Raw genomic sequence first — 19,606 nt, forward strand, 5'->3', positions numbered from 1 at the left:
ATTGGTTTGGTTTCGCTTCTTGTGGCAGGGAATGGGGATTCGAAGTTGTAAAGTTGAGGTACAGGTGTTGGTTTGGCTTGTAGACCCGCCCCGCGGAGGTTCGCGCTGATCTCCGCGCTCCTCCGCACGTCACCTATCCAAGGTCCCTGCTTTCCCAATTTGCAGGCCAATGAGCATTGATTTCAAGGATCCGGTATGGCGTTAAGAAATCTATTCTGCTTGGATAAATTCTCTATTAAAAAACCGAGTGCCAATTTCAAGCCGGCTGGGCAAAATCTTAGAAGCAGCTTGACCGAAACATGTTTACCTACCTCCAATCTTGTGATCAAATACATCCCATCCTGAGTTGCGTTCTTGAGAAGCAGTCTTCATACAGCCGTGATGCTCTCAATAACACCTGGAACGCCGGTCATTACAAACATGCCTTGAAAGTCTTTACAATCTTCCTGGCTCTACCTTCATTTTCCCTTGATGAATGACAGCTTTCGAGCTATTCCAGCTTCATTCAATATCTTTAGCCTTCAATCGTGCAAACTACCACCACTTGACGTATCCACTTTATCACCGAATCCCCAACCCTCCAAATGCCCTGTCTAGCTCAGCCCCCTCATCACTCTGCACAACCCCCTGCATCGCCTCCCCTTGTTGCTGCTGCTGCGGCGCCGCCTCATCCAGCAAGCTTCCCCCCTGTTGTCCACCACCACCACCGTCACCTTTCCGCTCCGGCACCAGCATCTTGACGTCCTCGTCCAGCCAGCCGGGGGCGACGCGGCGCTTCTCGGCGAGGTCGCGCTCGCGAATGCCCTCCTCCCACTGGCGCACCGTGGCGCGCGCGTCCTCGGTCAGCCGCGTCAGGTGCGCCTGCAGCGCGCGGCACGACGCGATGATGTCGTCCGGGTGCGCCGCGTGCTGGCCCGACGCCGACATCACGTACGCCGGCTTCGGCGGCACTCCACCCCCGGCAGCGTTAACATCTTGTTGTAGTTGTTGGTCGTCGGTGGCGTTGGCGACGGCGGGAGGGTCGGTGACGGAGGGTGGGAGGGTCGAGGGGAGTTGCTTGTAGGTGTAGGGCAGAGGGGTGGCGGTCGGCAGGGAGACGAATGGCGAGACTGTGAGGGGGATTTGTGCGAGCAGCGGGTGCGGGTCTGCGAGTGGACAGCAAATGCGTCGTGGTTAGCGGAGAACGGGTTGTGTTGTTGAAGATGTGGGGAAGCTCGGCAGCGTACGGTCTTCGTGCATGGTGGGCGAATGCGGCGTCGCCCGGGAAAGAGACTCGGCGGGGAATAGAGCTCGTGGTGTTGGTAAACAATCGGCGACCTGGGTGAACAGAGAACAAGTCCGAGTCGGCGACTAAGGGACGGGGATGGGCGGTCGAGGGCAGTTGACATGCGGGAAAGCTAGGTGATGAGCGCTTGGAGCTTCCGCTTCGGTGTGGCGTCAGCCCTACAGAATGGCCTGATTTCATCCACTATTTTGCGCAGACAGCTCTGGCTCCGCCGGCATTCCCAAACGCCCAATCCTCTGCGCTCCCTTTTCTCCAGAAAACACCCAATCCGCCAAACAGTCGTCTTCACCCACACTCGCAACAATGAACACCGTAAGCTCTCCGCCACTTCAATTGCAGATGTAGTTCCCGCTGACGCCCGCACAGGTAAGGTCTACCGCGTACGTCATTCATAGTCATTCCCGACCACCTCCGTAGGACCGACGCTCACCATAATCCTCCACCAGGTACGGATGGGGCGTTCTCATCGTCGGTACGTCTGCACCAAACAATGCCCCGGCCGATCAACAATTGCCTCCGCGTTGAAGACAGCCTCCTCAGCGAGAAATACGCTCTGGACTAACGCGAAATCTTCCCAGCCGGCGGCGGTGCCTACTACTTCGCGAAGAAGGAGATCAACGCCGAGCGCGCCGAGAAGGCAGCTGCCGACCGCCGCAAGCGTGAGATGCAAGCGCGCCTCGAGGCGCAGGCCTACGGCAACGGCTCCAACGGCGGCGCCAACCCTAGCCAGGAGGCCAGCCAGGACCCTGCGCCGACACGACACGCACCCGAGAATGCGGGGCAGCAGGTCTTCGAGAAGAGCAAGTACGAAGCGAACGATCCGTTCCGGAGCAGGAAGGGAGACCGCTTCAGTTGAACGAATGATGGCTGATGGAATACGAAAGGAACCGGTGACGGAAGCAATACGAGTTGCCATGTGGAAAAGAAGGGGCAGTGGGGAATCTAAGCGCGGATCAAAAGCTGGGGGATTGATTGCTGGCGTAGCTGAAATGGGGGTGGCCAGATGGCTGCATGAATGCAGTCGAGTCTCCGGAAGGTTGTTTGCGCTTTCGAGTAGAGCAACCGGTTTATGTTTCGTTACGGATGGGACCCTCGCATTGGTTACTGGAGTATGGCAGCGAAGCATTCAGCTCCAAAAAGCTTCTATCTGAAATAGTTGCGTCCAATTGTCTTCGGGAAAATAATTGGTCTGGTTTGTATCTCAATTACCACTCTCAACTCTGTACAAAATTGACTATACTAAAATTGTTCATTGTGCTATGATATCGTCGAAAATGCAGCTCCCAGAGGGAGAAGCAAGCCGCTCGGAATCAAACGAGCGACTATTCAGTCAATAAATGAAATCCTGGTATATTGCCGCCAAACGCCAATAGGATGCTCCAATGGGAGGGCTTCGCCAGCCCTTGGCCCCTCCCTAACCTTCAGCCGAAAGTTACACCTAAGTCCCTGCGCCGATACCGCTCAAGCGCTGCATGAAGCAGCGCTTGGCAGCAGAAGAAGAAAAGTTGAAAGCGGATCATGGCAGCTCCTTGATCGGCAGGCACTTTCCCTCTAGAACTTGGGGCTCGGCGTGAAAGGGATCGGCGGCCTAGCGTGCGGTGCCCTGTTAGTCCTGTGTACACTGACCGAAGTGGAGCTCCCCATGTACAATGACAGAAGTGGAGCTCCCCTAACTGAACACGCCACTTGCATGGTATACGCAATGCTGTATCCAAGCGGCGAAAAGGAGAGATAACTTACTTGGTCATGTAGGTGCCGTCACGCTTTGCTTGGCGGGTCTGCAGGTACGGGTGCACAAAAGGCAGCACGACACCGGCGGTGATGGCGCTGTGAGCGACGAGGAGCTGCAGACGCGAATAACGCGGCACAAAGGCACGCGAAGAGTAGTGGCGAGCGGCGTGTCCGAAGAAAGGCATTGTGGGTGATTTGGAAGCGGTTTGCTCAAGATTGTTTGAGAAACGAAGTTGAGTGGACCTCAAGGTGCTTGTTGACTTTGGGTGTGTTAGCGCGGGGTCGAGTCGCTATAGCTTGAGTGCTGCGCCGCTGGAATATATGTGCGGAAATGAAAGAGAGGAAAAGATGCTGGATAAGAAGAATAGAAAGGTGGCGGGACTTGCGCCATTTTGTAGAAGCCTTGGAGGCTTGTGGGCAGTTTTGGCGTGAGGTCTGACAGGCAACAGGGACTTACCAGTTGGTGACTATGATGCCAGACCGCAACAGGGCTGAGCTGGTGACTGACGAATGCCGACGCTAAAGCCGAGACGGGCCGTAGAGCGATGTTCGGGCGTATTTTTAGGTCTTGGGAGTTTGAAAGTTGGTGAGCTCAGGAGCAAGCGCGTTGGTACGGATTAAAAGTACTTCTTCCAACAGAGAAGCAGCCGGGGGGCGTGGGGAAATGATATATGCGCCTTCATGCAGGACTAGAAATTCATTCCTGCCGCCCTGGAGCTGCGTGCTGAGCCCTGCGAGTAGAGCCGCCCCTGCACCGAGCCGCCGGGGCCATGCGTGAGTGTGGGCTGGCAATCGCCTGACACGGCCGCCCTCTTCCCGGGTGCTTCTCGTTATTGGGCTCGCCGGCCAAATGCTTTCCCCCCCGCCTACCCGTTTGAGCCCGCCATTCCAGCCCCACTGTCACATGGCAGCACACCATTTCGGCCTTTCATGCCTCACTCCAGCCATGACTGTCCCTCCCCCGCCATCGCGAACCAGCAGCCTGTCACCGGTGCTTCTTCCGGCGCTACTGTGCGGTGCAGACGCCTGCCACAAAATGTTCCGATCTGCCTGGAGCTCGGGCGCTTGCCTTACTGGGCCTGGGCCTTAGCTTGCGTGTTGCCTAGGTCGCAGATGCTGCAGAGTGACGCCGTCTCCGATCCTGATGCGCAGGGCAACATGAGGATCCGTCAAATGACGACAGATCAGGAGGCGCGGCGTCTCCACGCTGTTCCAGCCTGCTGGTTGCAATAGTGAATCTTCGCCTGCCACGCGGCTATTCCTAGGAAAAGTAGGTGAGTAGCACAGGGCGTGAGGAATGGCCACTAGTTGTGTGGCCGGGCCAGGGACACGATAGTCAAACGTGGAAGGCGGATCCTCGTCAGATTTTGGTGCGCAGATACGGCCTTGTGCACGCGACACCTCTCGCAGAAAGAAAGCGGTAAACTCGAGATGCGATAAAGAATCAACAAGACGTCAACTCGAGACGAGCCTTTAGCAGCAAAACGAAACGAAACCTCGACTGCACTTGCTCTCCCGCGCCCAAACGTTGCCCAAAGCACCTGGTCCCCCCAAATCTCTCACCACTTTTCTCCGCATTAGCTGCCGCTCTTCGTCTCCGTTCGCCCACGCATCCCGAGCCGTTCCGTGCGCCAGCTGCAGACCCCTCCCTGTCTGCAACCATCTTTGAAATGCCTTTTCTCCTATTGGATGAATGGACCCCTGTCTTAGGTGTAACACTTGCCCATAGCGCACGCCATGTTGCCACGGGAAAGTGGATATCGCTCAAAGCCACGCTTGAGAACGTCAGCTCGTACAAAGATGATTCAATCACAGGGGAACCGGTCCTTGCACCGGGAGAAAACGGATTTTTGGGCACGTTGCAAGAAGATAGCGCGGATCCAACACTGTTGGGAGGACGGACAAGTTGCTGCTCTTTTGCTGCGTGCATGTTGCTCGACTATCCACGCATGCGAGTGCATTAGCACCTGCCAAACGGCTAAAATGTTATCCCTCGACCTTGTCAATACCATGCAAGTTTCGGACCCTGTCATGTTCACTTGCAATCGCATAATCCAAAAACCTGCAGTTGGGCCTTCTGAAGAAATAGCGGGCCTTACTTTTTTTTTTCTTTCGCCCTCTTCCTCCTTTCATCTCATCTCGCCCTTGACTCCGTCACACTAGTACCCATGTCGGCGGCTAGAGAATATACCTCAACTGTTGGTCAGGTCCCTCAAATGCACCCACTAAGGAGGAAAATGAAAGACACTATTGATCAGTAGTTTTCGAGACCCCTGAGCGATCTGCGGTCCAGTCAGATGGCGTTCAAAAAAGCAAGTATGTGCATGCAAGGTACGGAGTCACTGCATGCCAAGGTCATGGATCTCTTGAAAAGACTCACGTGTACGGACGTAAGTACCATGCACGTCAGAAAATCATTGTATGAAAACCTAACCTTTTCTTCTGCCCTCTACCATAGCCGTTTAGCGTTTTTGTGACGGCTTCGAGCACGTAGAGCCTTGATGCGGTGAAATACCTTACCTCTCCCCAGCCTTATGCCAGAAAGCACTACATCTAAACTCCCCAGACCACCACATTCCCGTCACCACCGGCGCTGGCGAACTCGTTTCTTCTTGGACAGAACGCTACGGCGCTGACGACGTCTTTCTTGGATGTGCCTTTAGCCTCCCCATGCCGAAGCTGATGCAGGGTAGTGCCCGAGACCACGTCCCAGGCAAAAATGCTACCATCTTCACTACCGGCGACGACGACGTTGTCTTTGAGACCAAGAGTTGAGCGGATGCGGTACTCTTTATTTACGTACTGTAGCGAGTCACTAGTATGCGGGAGATGACTAGAGAAATGTGGAATGAGGAAGTTCCTACCTCAGGTGCTTTGTAAGACTGCAGCAACTTGCCGTTAGACCTGTCCATCAGACGTATCGTCGAGTCGAGCGTGCTAGTCAAGATCGAGTCGGCATCCCTAGTAGTCGTGATAGACGTGACGGGATCTGTCTCGTGTCAGTAAAGCCGCCTGTAGCCTACCGGGACAATCCTCGCTCATCCTTATACTCACGTCCAATAAGATCCACGAACACCTGCCCCATCCGGATATCGTACGTCCTGACCCTCCCGTCTACGCACCCGGTGAAGATCTCGTGTCCCCAGACGCAGATCGACGAGATGCTATCCTTAGCCTCCGATAGCGTCATGAGCGGCTTGTGCGACTGGCTCTTGAGGTCCCAAAGCTTGACCGTGGCATCGAAGCTCCCTGCAGACAAGCATATCATAATTAGCTTCCCGCACGTTTCCACAGGGCTCGCGCGCACGCCCACATTCCGTCGGCCCAAGCCTCCTTCCCGAAGACCCCACTGCACATTCCCGCTCCTCCTCTCCGCTCACCCCACAATTCCTTACCCCAAGAAAGCAACAAAACTTAAACACGGAGCGCATGACTCACCGCTGACCAAAACGTCGCCCTGCGCGGCAAAGGCGACGGCATTGCACTTGCCGCTGTGCCCGCTGAGCCGGCGCAGCGTCGTCGCCGTCGCGACGTCCCACAGGAAGACGGCCTTGTCGCCGCCCACGCTCGCGAACCGCGCGTTGTCGTCCGCGACGGCGATATCGAGCACTTCGTAGCCGTGCGCCTCGTACTTCTGTACCAGTCCTCCACGCGCTGCGTTGAACAGCCGGATCGTGCGGTCGGAACTGCCCGTGAGGATCTATTATTTGCGCGCCGCGTTAGGTAACCGTGTGTTTCCTCGTTCGTGGGGGTAAGTGGGCTTCCGTCATCGAGCGGGGGAAGAAGGCTTTCTGTGGCGTTTGCGGGTCGGAGAAGCGGTTTGAACGTACATATTGGCCAACGCCTGCGCTATAAGTCACGGCATGGACAGGTCCTGTTGTAGCGTTAGAGCTTGTTTCCAGTCAGATTCGAGGATATATGCTGAGAAAGCTGGTGCAGAATATTACCATTGTGGCCAGAGAGCTTGGCAATCTGCCTGGTTGGAAATTGTGCCGTCATGACATGTCGCAGTAAATGTAGTTGCGGAGCGTTGGAGGTGTCGGAGCTATTGGCGGGAGCTTGGATACAATTGCGCGGCCTTGGCACCCAAATCACAGAATCAACGTGGCCCACATTACACAAGATTTTAGCTCAAGGGCAACGCAAAAGTTCATTAATCTACAATGGGGGAGAAGTGGAAGATGCAAAATTAGCCGATGCTTCCCCAGATTTTAATGCGTCTCTCCCAGCTTGAAAACTCCCAACTACGCAACGGTTCCCGCGCCAAAACGGAATCCCCTCCCGCCGCCGCGCTGCTTAAGAAAAAGGCTCAGTTGCGAAGTCGCAAAGCCTCAAACCAACTTTGGACTGAAGCTCGCTAAGCGCCATTACAAACGTACTGAAAGACTGCAAATGAGAGGTATCAGAAGAAAGGAAAAACCGGGTGCGCAGTGCGAAAGTGGCCTAACGACGGCCGTGAGAGCGGGTAACGCTGCCCTGCAGTGTCTCGACCTCTGCCTCGAGCTGCTTGATGACGGCGTGGCTCTGCTCCAAGTCCTTGTTGAGGCGGTCGCGCTCCGAGATGAGCTTCTGCTCCCATTGGCGGAAACGCTGCTCCTCTACCTTGACCTGCTCCGTGAAACGCTTGCGGAGTGCCTCTTCCTCCTCCTTGAACTTGGGGTTGTCCAGCTTCCTGGGCCGAGCCTCGCCAAACTTCCGCGTCTCCATCTGCTGTGCCCTGTACGCTTCGTAGTGGTTCTCCTCGGTCGTGTGGATCAGATCCAGCATGTGCGTGCGGATAAGGATGGCGCGGAGCTTCTTGAAGTCACAGTGCTCCTCGTTCTCAACCTCAGCCACACCCCAGGCGTATTGGCGACCCTTGACGGTACGGCCATCAGTGGTCTGGACGTCCTTCTCAGAGCCGATGACGGAGAAAGGCATGGCAGCGATCAGGCTGCGAGCGTGCTGGAGACCGGCCTCATCGTCCTCCTCGAGCGGGGGCTGGTAGATCTTGATGCCCTGGGCCTCGATAACAGATCGGATCTTTCGTATTTCGTTAGTAAAATAGTACGCTAAAAAATCCACTAGAAAATCATACCTTGGCCTTGAACTTGTTGAGGTCAGCGGGGCTGAGAGTGTCGGCCTTGGCGACAACGGGAATGAGGTTGACGCGAGTGCAGAGACGCTTCATAACCTCAATGTCGAGAGGCTTCAGGGTGTGGCCGGTAGGGCGGATGAAGTACAGGCAGGCGTGGACACGGAGATCAATCTTCTCCGTACGCTTGGGCTGCTGCTCCTGGAGCATGTACGACTCGTGCTGGTCATCAAGGAACTCAATGATGGGTTGCCACGAGTCGCGGTTGTTGACGTAGTCGCCGAAGCCGGGCGTGTCGATAACCGTGAGGCGGACTGTAAAGCGAATGAGCCAATGCGCGCATTTGGTCGGCGGGGGGTCCCCTATACTAACCCTTGAAGAACTTCTCCTCAAGCTCGGCCTTGGTAATCTCGATCTCGACCGTCTTGTCGACCTGCTTCTGGTGGCGGCGCTTGTGATCGGCATAGTTCTTGATCGTGGTGGAAAAGAGAGTGTTGATGAAGGTCGTCTTTCCCAAGCCGGACTCGCCAGCAACCTATCACACCACGTCAATCCCTGATCCCGCTGGATGATTGCGATGGAGCTGTACCATAATAGTGAAGGCGGCACCGCGCTTCGCAACGATCTTGTGCCTGCGGTGGTGTTAGGTGGCGCGGTCGCGATCGCAAGGAGAAGCAGGTAGCTATTTACCGTTGGTTGGGGAGCTGGGGGACAGGTCAGCAAACGTCGGGCGCATAAAGATGGCGGGGTCAACTCACATTGGCAATGCCAATCGGGGACGCAGATTCCGCCATTTTCGGGTGGTGAGGCGCGCTGCCTTTGGTGTGGTGGTAGGAAAGTGTGGAGCTGGAGCGAGCGTGAGCGGATGCGCAAAGTAGCCCCTGAAGAGATGAAGCTCACAATGTGGTGACCGAGGCCAAGCAGGGCGCGGACGTTGGTGGAGCGAGCGGAGGAAGTTGGAGGAAGGGCGGGCGTCAATGGGGCGGCGGGCGCTGGAAGGCAGTGGAGAGCGGTGGTGGAAGCCCCTAAGTCGAGGTTCCCCTTCGGCGAGAGACCCTGGGGGAAAGCGCGTTGGGCCACGCTAGCACGCGCGCTCGGACCGCCATGCCTGTGCGCCAAGCCCTTCGAGAGCTGCAACACCAAAAAGTTTCCCGCCCGCAATCGATAAGTCCATGCCGCCATGAAGACCGACTTCAGGGTACGTACCGCCGTCGCACGCCTTGCTGCCGCAGTCGCTGACCCGCGCACAGTTCTCGAATTTGCTGGGCACTGTTTACAGCCGCGGCAACCTTCTTTTCACCCCGGATGGCACCTGTCTGCTGTCGCCCGTGGGCAACCGCGTCTCAGTCTTCGACCTGGTCAAGTGCGAACAAACCTCCAACTTGCACCACCATTCATGACGCAGGATCTGACCATTTCGCAGCAACAAATCGCACACTCTTCCTTTCGCGCACCGCCGGAACATTGCCCGCATCGCATTAAATCCTCGCGGCAACTTGCTGCTATCCGTCGACGAAGATGGCCGCGCCATTCTGACGAACGTGCCCCGCCGTATTGCGCTTTACCACTTCTCGTTCCGATCGCCTGTCTCGTCCATAGTATTCGCGCCGGATGGGCGTCAGTTCGCTGCCGCAATTGGCCGTCAAGTCGAAGTGTGGCACACGCCGTCGACCCCGGATGCCGGCGCAGACGGCGAGCTGGAATTTGCGCCTTTCGTACGCCATAGAGTATATACCGGCCATTATGACAATGTTGAGAGCATAGAGTGGTCTGGCGACTCTAGGTTTTTCCTTACGTCTTCAAAAGATCTTACGGCAAGAATATGGAGTTTGGATCCGGAGGACGGATTCGTCCCCACAACCCTGTCCGGACACAGGCAGGCCGTCGTGGGTGCATGGTTTTCAAAAGATCAGGAATCGGTGGGTATAACTGCAGGCGCGTGGAATCAGGGCGAGGTATGCTGACTGAGTTACAGATGTACACGGTCAGCAAAGACGGTGCGCTTTTTGAGTGGCAATATCTTCCAAAACCTGGTCTGGATGAGGACGAGCCGGAAGAGGACACGGAGCGTTGGAGGATAGCTGAGAAGCATTACTTTATGCAAAACAACGCGCACGTTACTTGCGCCGCGTTTCACGCCGAAAGCAACCTCCTGGTAGTGGGCTTCTCAAACGGTATTTTTGGCATTCACGAGCTGCCTGAGTTCTCCACGATCCAAAACCTCAGGTACGGATTCCGAATGATTTCCCAAACCCTCGACTAATTTAAGTAGCATCTCGCAACATGATATTGACTACGTCACCATCAACAAGACCGGCGAATGGCTGGCATTCGGCGCATCCAAGCTTGGTCAATTGCTCGTCTGGGAGTGGCAATCTGAATCTTATATTCTCAAGCAGCAGGGCCACTTCGACTCGATGAACTCAATCGTCTACTCGCCAGATGGTCAAAGGATTATCACTTGCGCTGACGATGGCAAGATCAAGGTCTGGGACACTGCTTCCGGATTTTGCATCGTTACTTTCACCGAACACACCAGTGGCGTAACGGCTTGCGAGTTCGCAAAACGTGGTAACGTCCTTTTCACGGCTTCTCTCGATGGCTCTGTGCGAGCGTGGGACTTGATCCGCTACCGGAACTTCCGTACGTTTACCGCACCGAAACGCCTTTCCTTCTCCTCTATCGCTGTGGACCCCAGTGGAGAGGTAATCTGCGCTGGCTCGCGTGACGACCCAGATATCCACATCTGGTCCGTACAGACCGGACAGCTTCTCGATACACTCTCCGGACACGAAGCACCCGTATCGTCTCTCGCCTTTGCGCCGAACGGAGGCAATATTGTCAGTGGCAGCTGGGATCACAGCGTACGCATTTGGGATATATTCGCACGGACCCAGACAAGCGAGCCTCTTCAATTGCAGTCCGACATCCTCAGCTTGGCGTTCCGTCCAGACTCAAAACAGATCGCGGTAGCGACCCTCGATGGTCAGCTGTCGTTCTGGTCGGTATCCGATGCAACCCAAGTCGGCGGGTTGGACGGTCGTCGCGATGTATCCGGTGGTCGCAAGATGACGGACCGACGGACCGCGGCCAATGTGGCCGGCACTAAAGCTTTCCAGACTATTACCTATAGCGCAGATGGCACGTGCGTTCTCGCCGGCGGCAACAGCAAGTACATTTGCTTGTACGACGTGCAGTCTGGCGTCCTGTTGAAGAAATATACCGTCAGCGTTAACCTATCGCTAGACGGCACGCAGGAATTCCTCAACAGCAAGCTCCTAACCGAAGGTGGACCTCGTGGACTCATTGACGAGACTGGTGATGCCTCCGACCTGGAAGACCGCCTTGCCGGCGATAAGACACTGCCTGGCGCGCAGCGTGGCGGCGACATGAGCTCGCGGCGTACTCGTCCGGAGGTCCGCGTTCCTGCAGTAGCCTTTGCGCCCACGGGTCGCGCATTCTGTGCCGCAAGCACGGAAGGTCTGCTCATTTACAGCCTCGACAACACGCTGCAGTTCGATCCCTTTGACCTCGATGTGACGGTAACGCCTGACTCGACGCTGGCGGCGCTGAAGGAGGGTCAGTACTTGCGCGCGTTGGCCATGGCTTTCCGGCTGAATGAGCGTGGCCTTATCGCTCGAGTCTACTACGCGACTCCTCTCCAGGATGTGGCACTTGTCGTGCGGGACCTTCCGCAAGTGTACCTTGCCCGCCTCCTGCGCTTCGTTGCAGCTCAAGCAGACGAGAGCCCCCATCTCGAGTTCAACCTCCGGTGGATCGAGGCGCTACTTACCAGCCACGGCCGTGTGCTCAAGGACCGGCAGGGCGAGTTTGCACCGGAGCTGCGTGCCGTCCAGAAGGTCGTTGCGAAGGTGCAGCGGGAGGTGGCACGGCTTGCGGAGGACAATGTGTACGCCATTGACTTCTTGCTCACCCAGCCAGTCGGCAGACAAAACGGTGCGCTGGGTGCCGACGACGTGCTTGGGCTCGTCGAGGACGGCGAGGAGATGGAAGTCGAGGAGGGTGAGGGAAGCGACAGTGAGAGCGGTGAATGGATGGGACTCGATTGAATCCTTTAGATCCTTGCTCTCCACTTTTTCTTTCTACAAGTTTCTTGTTAATTTAGGGGGCCAAGAGGGAATCAAAAAAGGAGTTTGTGCTTTTTGGTGGATGACGCACAGGTAATCATGCATGTTGGTTGTCATAGCGTTCTCTCAGGACTCAACGCGAAGGTGAACTGTGGCGCCCAGTGGGGAATGAGGCATCAGTAACCCACCAGATCCACATTTCGAAGGGCTTCAGAATAGATACGTGTTCCATCATCAATCAAGATTGTAGTGTAAATTTGTGCAGACGTCCGTCTCTCATGATTGACAAGTATATACAGAAGAGTGAACTGCTTCCGCCGAGACCAGTCTCGAGCATCTCCCAGCAAACTATTCACAAGAAAAGGGAACTTCAGCCAACTCATACGACACCACCACCACTGCAGTGATCCAGACATCAGTGGCGCTCAATGGCGGAGTAAGGGGCACATCAAGCCTCTACCATCTAGCACGTGAGCGCCGTGGGGCCGGGAATGGCGTAGGACGTCGGGGTGGGGTAGTAGAGGTTGAAGACGATGCCGGCGTCGTCCGTCTTGTAGGCGCCGGGGAACTCGACGCCCGAGGGCACGGCGTCGGCGGTGCCGCCGGAGACGTTGATCTGGGCGCACTCCATGTACAGCTGGGCGCCGGGGTAGGTGCTGGCGCCGTGCAGGGCGATGAGCTCGACGCGCAGCAGGTAGTTGCCGTCGGGGATGCACTTGGGCATGGTGAACGACACCTTGCCGGCGTTATCGATCATCTTGTCGACGGCCCACGTGCCCGACGCGCCGTCCAGGCCGTCCTCGTAGATCTTGAACCACGACAGGCCCGTCACGTCCTCGACGGTCGCGTCGTCGACCTTGGCCAGGTACGCCATGATGGGGCCCTTGTGCGAGGCGCTGATCGGGTCGTCGCCGTCCGACGAGTCGGCGCCCGCGAGCGTGTGGTGGAACTCGGCCGTCACCGAGGCGCCGGCGGGGATCTGGAATTTGCGTCAGTGGATCTGAGTGGATATGCAAGTCATTGTGCATGCAGAGTGGGACGTGAGAGTGATGTTGACGGTGGGCGCGGGAAGAGAGGGGATTTCGAAATTGCCAAATGGGGAATTAATGGTGCGGTGCGTGTTTCAAGTTGTTTCCTCCAATCCTCTTTTTCCGTATCTATGCTCTTACTCAGAGGAGTTGAGGGGTCTTGGTAGGGCTTGGCTGTGCTCATGGGGGCTGTTTGACCACCCGGTGTCCCTAACATCGCTTGCGGTAGGGGTCTTATAGTGGAAGGGATCGACGTTTTGAGATTGTAGGGCGAGGTAAAGGAGCTATGTTTGCTTTTGAAGATGGTACTTACATCGATGATAGCCGTCGGCAGCGGCGTGTTCAGGGGGTTGACACCGCCGTTACAGATCACATCGTTGGAGGTGACATCGGTGATAGGGCTGATGGGAGGGGAGGTTAGCGAATCGAATACGAGGGTGAGGCTGTGTAGACGAAAGAGGCAAGGCGATAGTCAGGAACGCACCCGTCGTAGTTAGGCACGCGAATGCCGGTCGTGTGGCCCTGGGACACGCCATTGACGTAGAGCTCCTGGAAGATAGTGTGGGCGGAAGCAGACGCGACCAGCGCACATGTCGAAAGAATGGACCTCATGGTGGATAGTGGGAGGTGGAACAGTGGAGAAACCAGAAAGAACACGGCACGGCCGATCTACGATTTGGAAGAGGAAAGGAGCAGTGCTTTTAGGACCAGGACGCATCGCATATTTATTTGGATAATGAGGGTAGACGGAACATTTCTGCGCTTCCGCCGGCGACGCGCTCCGTGGGTCCAGCAGCGCAATTGGAAACGGAACGAAACGGCCTGGGCCGCCAGCAGGTGGCTGCTCGCATGATACTGGGACTGTTTCTGGATGACGACCAGGGGCGTCGCCGCACACGCGGCCGCGGCAGCGATGCAGGCTTCATCTGGCTAAAGGAGGGTCATAGAAGGTCCAATATAGCACAGAAAGACTCGCGAGCGGTTGCCGCATGGAGCGTCGAGATGCAAGAAAAAGGCAAGAGTGGCTTGAGAATCGATGGAGCTTGACCCCACAGCGACCGGTTTTGGAGCCAGGCGAGGCCCGAAGAGAGGAATGAAACAGTGGGTAGAAACGTCCGGGGTGTCGCAACGGCGGTCCGGGTTGTCGCGAGCACCTATAAGCATTTTAGCGCGCCAGGTATTGGGCGGCGTGCATGGGCGCGCGCCGCGTGCCCGGACAAGCCATCCGCTGCGGGCGAGTGGGGGCTCTTAGCTGCGTGCGCTGAGCTGCACGAAAGCTTGTCTCCGATTTTTCCGGCGTGATGAAGCAGGCTCGTTGTTGGCGGAAGAAGGCGTGCAAATAACAGGAGCAGCGGCTATTGTAGGCGAGCCAAAAGCAAGGATCCTGGCGCGCGCTCCTGCTGCAGCTTTGAGTAAGCTAACCGACCTTCTCCAGGAACAATACAAAGGTCCTTGCCCAAACTAGTGGAACACGCCCTTCTTGGCAGCAATCAACATCAATCAAACGCCCACCGCCTGGCATCCAACGCCCTGTGTTCTGGCCCGCTGACTCGCCAACCCTGGCCTCCACCATGTGTCGAAACACGCCGCAACTCGCTTGTCACGGGCCTTGCTGCCGCTCCCTTGGCTGACCAACGGGAGCCTCTCCGTCCCAGCTTACCGTCAAGCCCGCCAGGGTGCCTAAACAATCTAACCGTGCGCAAGTTATGCGCCGCCTGAGTTGGCAAACTTCCTGAGAAATGGATATAAGCCCATTGGCTGCCGCCAGCCGTATATCTCTTCACCACCACGCGCCCTTCGCTTTGCCTGGAGGACTTTCTCTTCGCTCTTTCCCTTGTCATTCGTTTTCCATTGGCGCCGGGTCGCCAGCTTCACCATGAAGTTCCCAACCATCCTCAGGGCTGTGCCCCTACTTTCGTCTCTCCGTACGCATTCTCAACTCTTCCGTCGAATTCAAGTCCATTCTGACCCCGTGCAGTTTTCCCCATTGCTTCTGCCCAGACCGGCTCTTACTACACCGATGCAGACACCGGTATCAAGTTCTGGGAGTACACCATCCCGGAGGCCCAGACCACTGGTGGTTTCAAGTTCGGTATGGCTCTGCCCGGTGAGGCCGGCGGTACCAACGATGAGTACATCGGCCACATGGTCGGTGCTATCCAGGAGGGTGCCGGTTGGTCGGGTATCTCCCACGGTGGTGGTATGACTTCTGCTCTGCTCCTGCTTGCCTGGGCCGACGGCGACGAGGTCAAGACTTCGTTCCGCTACGCCAGTGGCTACACCACCCCCGAGATCTACACCGGCAATGCCACTGTCTCCGAGATCTCCCACAAGGTCAACGAGACCCATTTCGAACTCATCTACCGCTGCACCTGGTGTTGGGCCTGGAACCACAACGGTGCAACTGGCTCGCAGCTGCCTACCGGTACGGTCGAAGTCATTGGCTGGGTCCAAGCCAACGACTCTCCTAGCCCTGTCGATGACCCCGCTGGTACCATTGTTCAGCACGACAATGGTATGGGTCAGTATGGCCACATTATTGCCAGCGCTAGGAACACTGCCTACACCAGCTGGGCTTCCTCGGCCACCTCGGTGCCCACCACCACTGCTGCTCCCAACGGCACTGCCACCGCCACCTCTGCCCCTGTTGCCAGCTGCACGGCCACTAACGTCCCCACCGACACCTATGACTACATCATCGTCGGTGCCGGCGCTGGTGGTATCCCGCTTGCCGACAGGCTGAGCGAGTCCGGCAAGAGTGTGCTTCTGATCGAGAGGGGTCCTCCCTCCTCCGGCCGCTGGGTCGAGGGTGACATGCCCTTCTCCAACTGGAGGCCTGAGTGGCTCGATGGCACCAACTTGACTCGCTTTGACGTGCCCGGTCTCTGCAACCAGATTTGGCAGGACTCTGCCAACATTGCTTGCAACGACATTGACCAGATGGCCGGTTGCGTTCTTGGTGGCGGTACCGCTGTCAACGCTGCTTTGTGGTGGAAGGCCCCCGCTATCGACTGGGACTACAACTTCCCGACTGGCTGGAAATCGACCGATATGCAGTCTGCTGTTGACAAGGTCTTCGATGTGATTCCCGGCACTGATCACCCCTCCACGGATGGCGAGCTCTACTACCAGGAGGGCTTCAATGTTCTCCAGAACGCGCTTTCGGCTGCCAACTGGAAGCAGGTCACTGCCAACGACTCTCCTGACCAGAAGAACAAGACTTTCTCCCTCGCTCCTTTCATGTATGCCAACGGTGAGCGTGGTGGCCCGATGGGCACCTACCTTGTGAACGCGGCCGCCCGTAGCAACTTCAAGCTTTGGATGAACACGTCCGTCCGCCGCCTTGTTCGCAACGGTGGCCACGTTACCGGTGTTGAGGTTCAGTCCAACGGCGATGGCGGCTACTGCGGTACCGTTAATGTCACTGCCAGCTCTGGTCGTGTCATCCTCTCTGCCGGTACCTTCGGCACCACCAAGATTCTGTTCCGCAGTGGCATTGGCCCCCAGGAGCAGCTCACGGTTGTCAACGCTAGCACCATCGATGGTGACACGATGATCGACGAGAGCCAGTGGATCAACCTTCCTGTTGGCCACAACCTCGATGACCACACCAACACCGACGTCCAGATCACCCACCCGAACGTTACCTTCTACGACTTTTACGGCGCCTGGAAGGCTCCCATCGAGGCAGACAAGGAGGCGTACCTGAACGGCCGCACTGGCATCCTGACTACCTCCGCTCCCAACATCGGCCCCGTCATCTGGGATGAGATCACCGGCAGCGACGGCATTGCTCGCCAGATCCAGTGGACTGCTCGCGTCGAGGGTGACACCAACACCTCGATGACCATCTCCCAGTACCTGGGCCGTGGTTCCACCTCTCGCGGTGTGCTCTCCATCACTTCGGGTCTGGGCATGCAAGTCTCCACCGTGCCTTACCTGCGCTCCGACGAGGACAAGGCCGCCGTCGTCCAGGGTATCAAGAACCTGATGACGGCGCTCTCCAAGGACCCGAGCATCGTCTTCACCCAGCCCCCCGCCAACACCACCGTTGAGGAATACGTCGATGCCGTAATATCCCTCCCCCTCCTCTTGCCACTCTATTCGACTCCATACTGACTTTCCCCAACACAGATGCCCGTCACGACGTCCAAGCGCCGCGCCAACCACTGGATGGGCACGGCCAAGATGGGCACCGACAGCGGCCTGGTCAACTCCGGCACGTCTGTCGTCGACCTCAACACGCGCGTCTACGGCACCGACAACCTCTACGTCGTCGACGCGTCCATCTTCCCCGGCATGGTCACGACCAACCCGTCCGCCCTCATCGTCGCCGTCGCCGAGAAGGCCGCCGAGAAGATCCTGGCTTCCGAGCCTGCTGAGGCAGTTAAGAAAGTGAGTTAAATGCTTCAGCTGGGTGGCGGTGTTCGCCAGGTGGTGGAAACAGCTGTGTGGAGGTGATTGGGAGTTACTGTTACTGTTGTTGTCGTTGATGATGATGACCAAGACGCGAAGGCGTATGTTTCGTTCTTCTTTGACTGTGATCTCGCAACCTGGGAGTTTGCTTGCGCCAGTCGTCCCTTGAGGATTTCAATGCTAACACGTAATTTTTCAATAGTACTACCAATGCGGCGGTCGCAACTGGACCGGCTCGAGACATTGCGAGGAGGGCCTGACGTGCACGGCGTACGAGGGCAATGTGGACTACATGCAGGTGCGTTGCTCCATTTCCAACCCCTTTTGACCATGACTGATATTTTGTGTAGTGCGTGTAAGCAATGCGCTGCCTGGTGAGGAAGAGAGACGCTTTCTTCTTGAACATAGTTAACTTTCTTGTGGATACTTCCAATTAGAGGATTTGTTGATATCATCTTGCGGCCTCCTGTCTCATGCTTCTCTGGTGAGCGCATACTGCGTGAATGTCGTGGTACCTTTGCAGAACGTTCTCGTCATGCTATGCCACCTTGCCAATGTTCGAAAGCGTCTGCCTGCAGCCTTGCCAAAAGAAGAGACCCTGTATAAGAAGTGGACCGGTATGCGTCACACCCCAGGCTGAGCACACAACGAAAGGTCAGCCGCGGGAACAGAGCCGTGTGAAGCCCCATCCGGGATACGTCATCCGGAGGTCGTCGGGTAGTAGCGGCAGTAGTTGTACATGGCGATTTCGCAGCAACAGAAAGGTGGATGATGACAGTTGGGCCCCATGACCACATTCCCACGCAGCATACAGCCGCATCGATCAACGGTGCGACTAGTGCCACGCGGGACTGACGTAGATAGCAGCCCGAGATCTTCGGCCCGTTGATCGGGAGGGCGCGGGAGGGGGTTGGGTGGGAACGCGCGTAAAAACGGTTGGTCGACGCGCGCTTGTCCCGGCTGTTGCGGCTTACCGATAGAAATGTGAAACCGCAACACCACCTCGTGCGGTGCCGCAAAAGATAAGAAGAATGGCAAAAAGAACGGACACCAAACGGAGCAAAGTCCGCCGTTCGGCGGGCTTGGGAACGGATACATCGTTGCACACGTTGCTGGTGGCGATTCGAGGCGGACGAACGGTATGTATCCAGCCTAGCCATCCATATACTCAACGCTAGCCTCGGCACCGCGTGAGCAAAATCTCTTATTTTTTGCATGATAGGGAACTGGAATGGACCCTGCTATCTGTACTTCGGCCGACCAAAGTCGGCTGCACTGTGCCATTGGCTGGAACTGCACAAGCTGCCAAACGGAGCGGGAGCAACTCCACAGGATTGATTAAGATGGGGTGACGTGTGGTGAGGAATTATGAAAGGACCAGCGGGAATCAATGAGGAGGGGGAAAGTCTGGGCATGTTTCGTCAGGTTGCACAAGCAACGTCGTTGGTGGAAGGCGGCAGCCAACTGCAGACGGCATTTGCTGGCAGGCCGGAGTGCCGACGCACCATCCAGACGTGGTGGAGTCGTCTCCTTTTCAAGAAGAATGCGGTTGCACAGCTCTGGCTTATTTCTGCACGCAGCCGACGATGTGCAGCAGATAAGTTGGCGGCGCTAGCCAACGAGATGGCAGCATATCCGCCGTGCCTCAGTAGATGTTGCAGGCGGGACGTACAGATGGGGCTTCCCGAGAAGATGGGCTGGAGGGATTAAAAAGGCGCTGGCTATAGACGCGGCAGATCGGTGATACCTTCGCATAGACTCGTCGACGCCCCGCTGTTATGCAAGGCAGGCACATGTTCTTGAAGGCAATTGCCCCCACGCTAATGGAGGAGGGGCGTGTTTCGAGAGAAGGCGGGGCTTCCAGCCACAGGCAGAAGTCGTGGATGAAAGGATGAAGGACTCGACCACAACTTTCTTCGCAGAGGGTTGCACGACGGCGAGAGCGGGGGAGCGCTCACGGGAAGAGTGCCTGTAGGGTGCCTTC

At 56.8% G+C, this 19,606-nt stretch overlaps 8 protein-coding genes across 8 annotated transcripts; 3 read left to right on the top strand and 5 right to left on the bottom strand.

The window, feature by feature from the left end:
• Positions 1-561: 561 nt before the first annotated feature.
• Positions 562-1,239, bottom strand: LTHEOB_6276 (Conserved oligomeric golgi complex subunit 2 protein; the record flags this gene model as incomplete). The annotated part of the gene is made up of 2 exons (XM_035515514.1): positions 562-1,145; positions 1,227-1,239. 2 exons carry the CDS (start codon positions 1,237-1,239, stop codon positions 562-564), a joined length of 597 nt encoding a protein of 198 aa, XP_035372859.1.
• Positions 1,240-1,588: 349 nt separating this feature from the next.
• Positions 1,589-2,141, top strand: LTHEOB_6277 (uncharacterized protein; the record flags this gene model as incomplete). Its single annotated transcript, XM_035515515.1, has 4 exons — positions 1,589-1,597; positions 1,652-1,665; positions 1,732-1,757; positions 1,864-2,141. 4 exons carry the CDS (start codon positions 1,589-1,591, stop codon positions 2,139-2,141), a joined length of 327 nt encoding a protein of 108 aa, XP_035372860.1.
• Positions 2,142-2,836: 695 nt separating this feature from the next.
• Positions 2,837-3,201, bottom strand: LTHEOB_6278 (uncharacterized protein; the record flags this gene model as incomplete). The annotated part of the gene is made up of 2 exons (XM_035515516.1): positions 2,837-2,873; positions 3,026-3,201. The coding sequence occupies 2 exons, from the start codon at positions 3,199-3,201 to the stop codon at positions 2,837-2,839; spliced, it is 213 nt and encodes a 70-aa protein (XP_035372861.1).
• A 2,368-nt stretch (positions 3,202-5,569) lies between these two features.
• On the bottom strand, positions 5,570-7,015 carry LTHEOB_6279 (Nuclear mRNA splicing protein; the record flags this gene model as incomplete). Its single annotated transcript, XM_035515517.1, has 6 exons — positions 5,570-5,818; positions 5,881-6,005; positions 6,071-6,265; positions 6,455-6,716; positions 6,847-6,890; positions 6,964-7,015. The coding sequence occupies 6 exons, from the start codon at positions 7,013-7,015 to the stop codon at positions 5,570-5,572; spliced, it is 927 nt and encodes a 308-aa protein (XP_035372862.1).
• A 444-nt stretch (positions 7,016-7,459) lies between these two features.
• Positions 7,460-8,884, bottom strand: LTHEOB_6280 (Cell division protein GTP binding protein; the record flags this gene model as incomplete). The annotated part of the gene is made up of 6 exons (XM_035515519.1): positions 7,460-8,038; positions 8,094-8,404; positions 8,463-8,625; positions 8,680-8,722; positions 8,781-8,794; positions 8,849-8,884. The coding sequence occupies 6 exons, from the start codon at positions 8,882-8,884 to the stop codon at positions 7,460-7,462; spliced, it is 1,146 nt and encodes a 381-aa protein (XP_035372863.1).
• A 386-nt stretch (positions 8,885-9,270) lies between these two features.
• On the top strand, positions 9,271-12,160 carry LTHEOB_6281 (Periodic tryptophan protein 2; the record flags this gene model as incomplete). The annotated part of the gene is made up of 7 exons (XM_035515520.1): positions 9,271-9,288; positions 9,341-9,453; positions 9,514-10,009; positions 10,066-10,316; positions 10,363-10,733; positions 10,827-10,954; positions 11,012-12,160. The coding sequence occupies 7 exons, from the start codon at positions 9,271-9,273 to the stop codon at positions 12,158-12,160; spliced, it is 2,526 nt and encodes an 841-aa protein (XP_035372864.1).
• Positions 12,161-12,641: 481 nt separating this feature from the next.
• LTHEOB_6282 (Glycoside hydrolase family 61) lies at positions 12,642-13,818 on the bottom strand (the record flags this gene model as incomplete). The annotated part of the gene is made up of 3 exons (XM_035515521.1): positions 12,642-13,157; positions 13,520-13,607; positions 13,691-13,818. The coding sequence occupies 3 exons, from the start codon at positions 13,816-13,818 to the stop codon at positions 12,642-12,644; spliced, it is 732 nt and encodes a 243-aa protein (XP_035372865.1).
• A 1,264-nt stretch (positions 13,819-15,082) lies between these two features.
• Positions 15,083-17,981, top strand: LTHEOB_6283 (Cellobiose dehydrogenase; the record flags this gene model as incomplete). The annotated part of the gene is made up of 5 exons (XM_035515522.1): positions 15,083-15,131; positions 15,185-17,277; positions 17,341-17,601; positions 17,825-17,920; positions 17,973-17,981. The coding sequence occupies 5 exons, from the start codon at positions 15,083-15,085 to the stop codon at positions 17,979-17,981; spliced, it is 2,508 nt and encodes an 835-aa protein (XP_035372866.1).
• Positions 17,982-19,606: the final 1,625 nt, after the last annotated feature.

The sequence above is a fragment of the Lasiodiplodia theobromae genome, assembly GCF_012971845.1.
Source record: "Lasiodiplodia theobromae strain AM2As chromosome Unknown scaffold_18, whole genome shotgun sequence".
Lineage (NCBI taxonomy): Eukaryota > Fungi > Ascomycota > Dothideomycetes > Botryosphaeriales > Botryosphaeriaceae > Lasiodiplodia > Lasiodiplodia theobromae.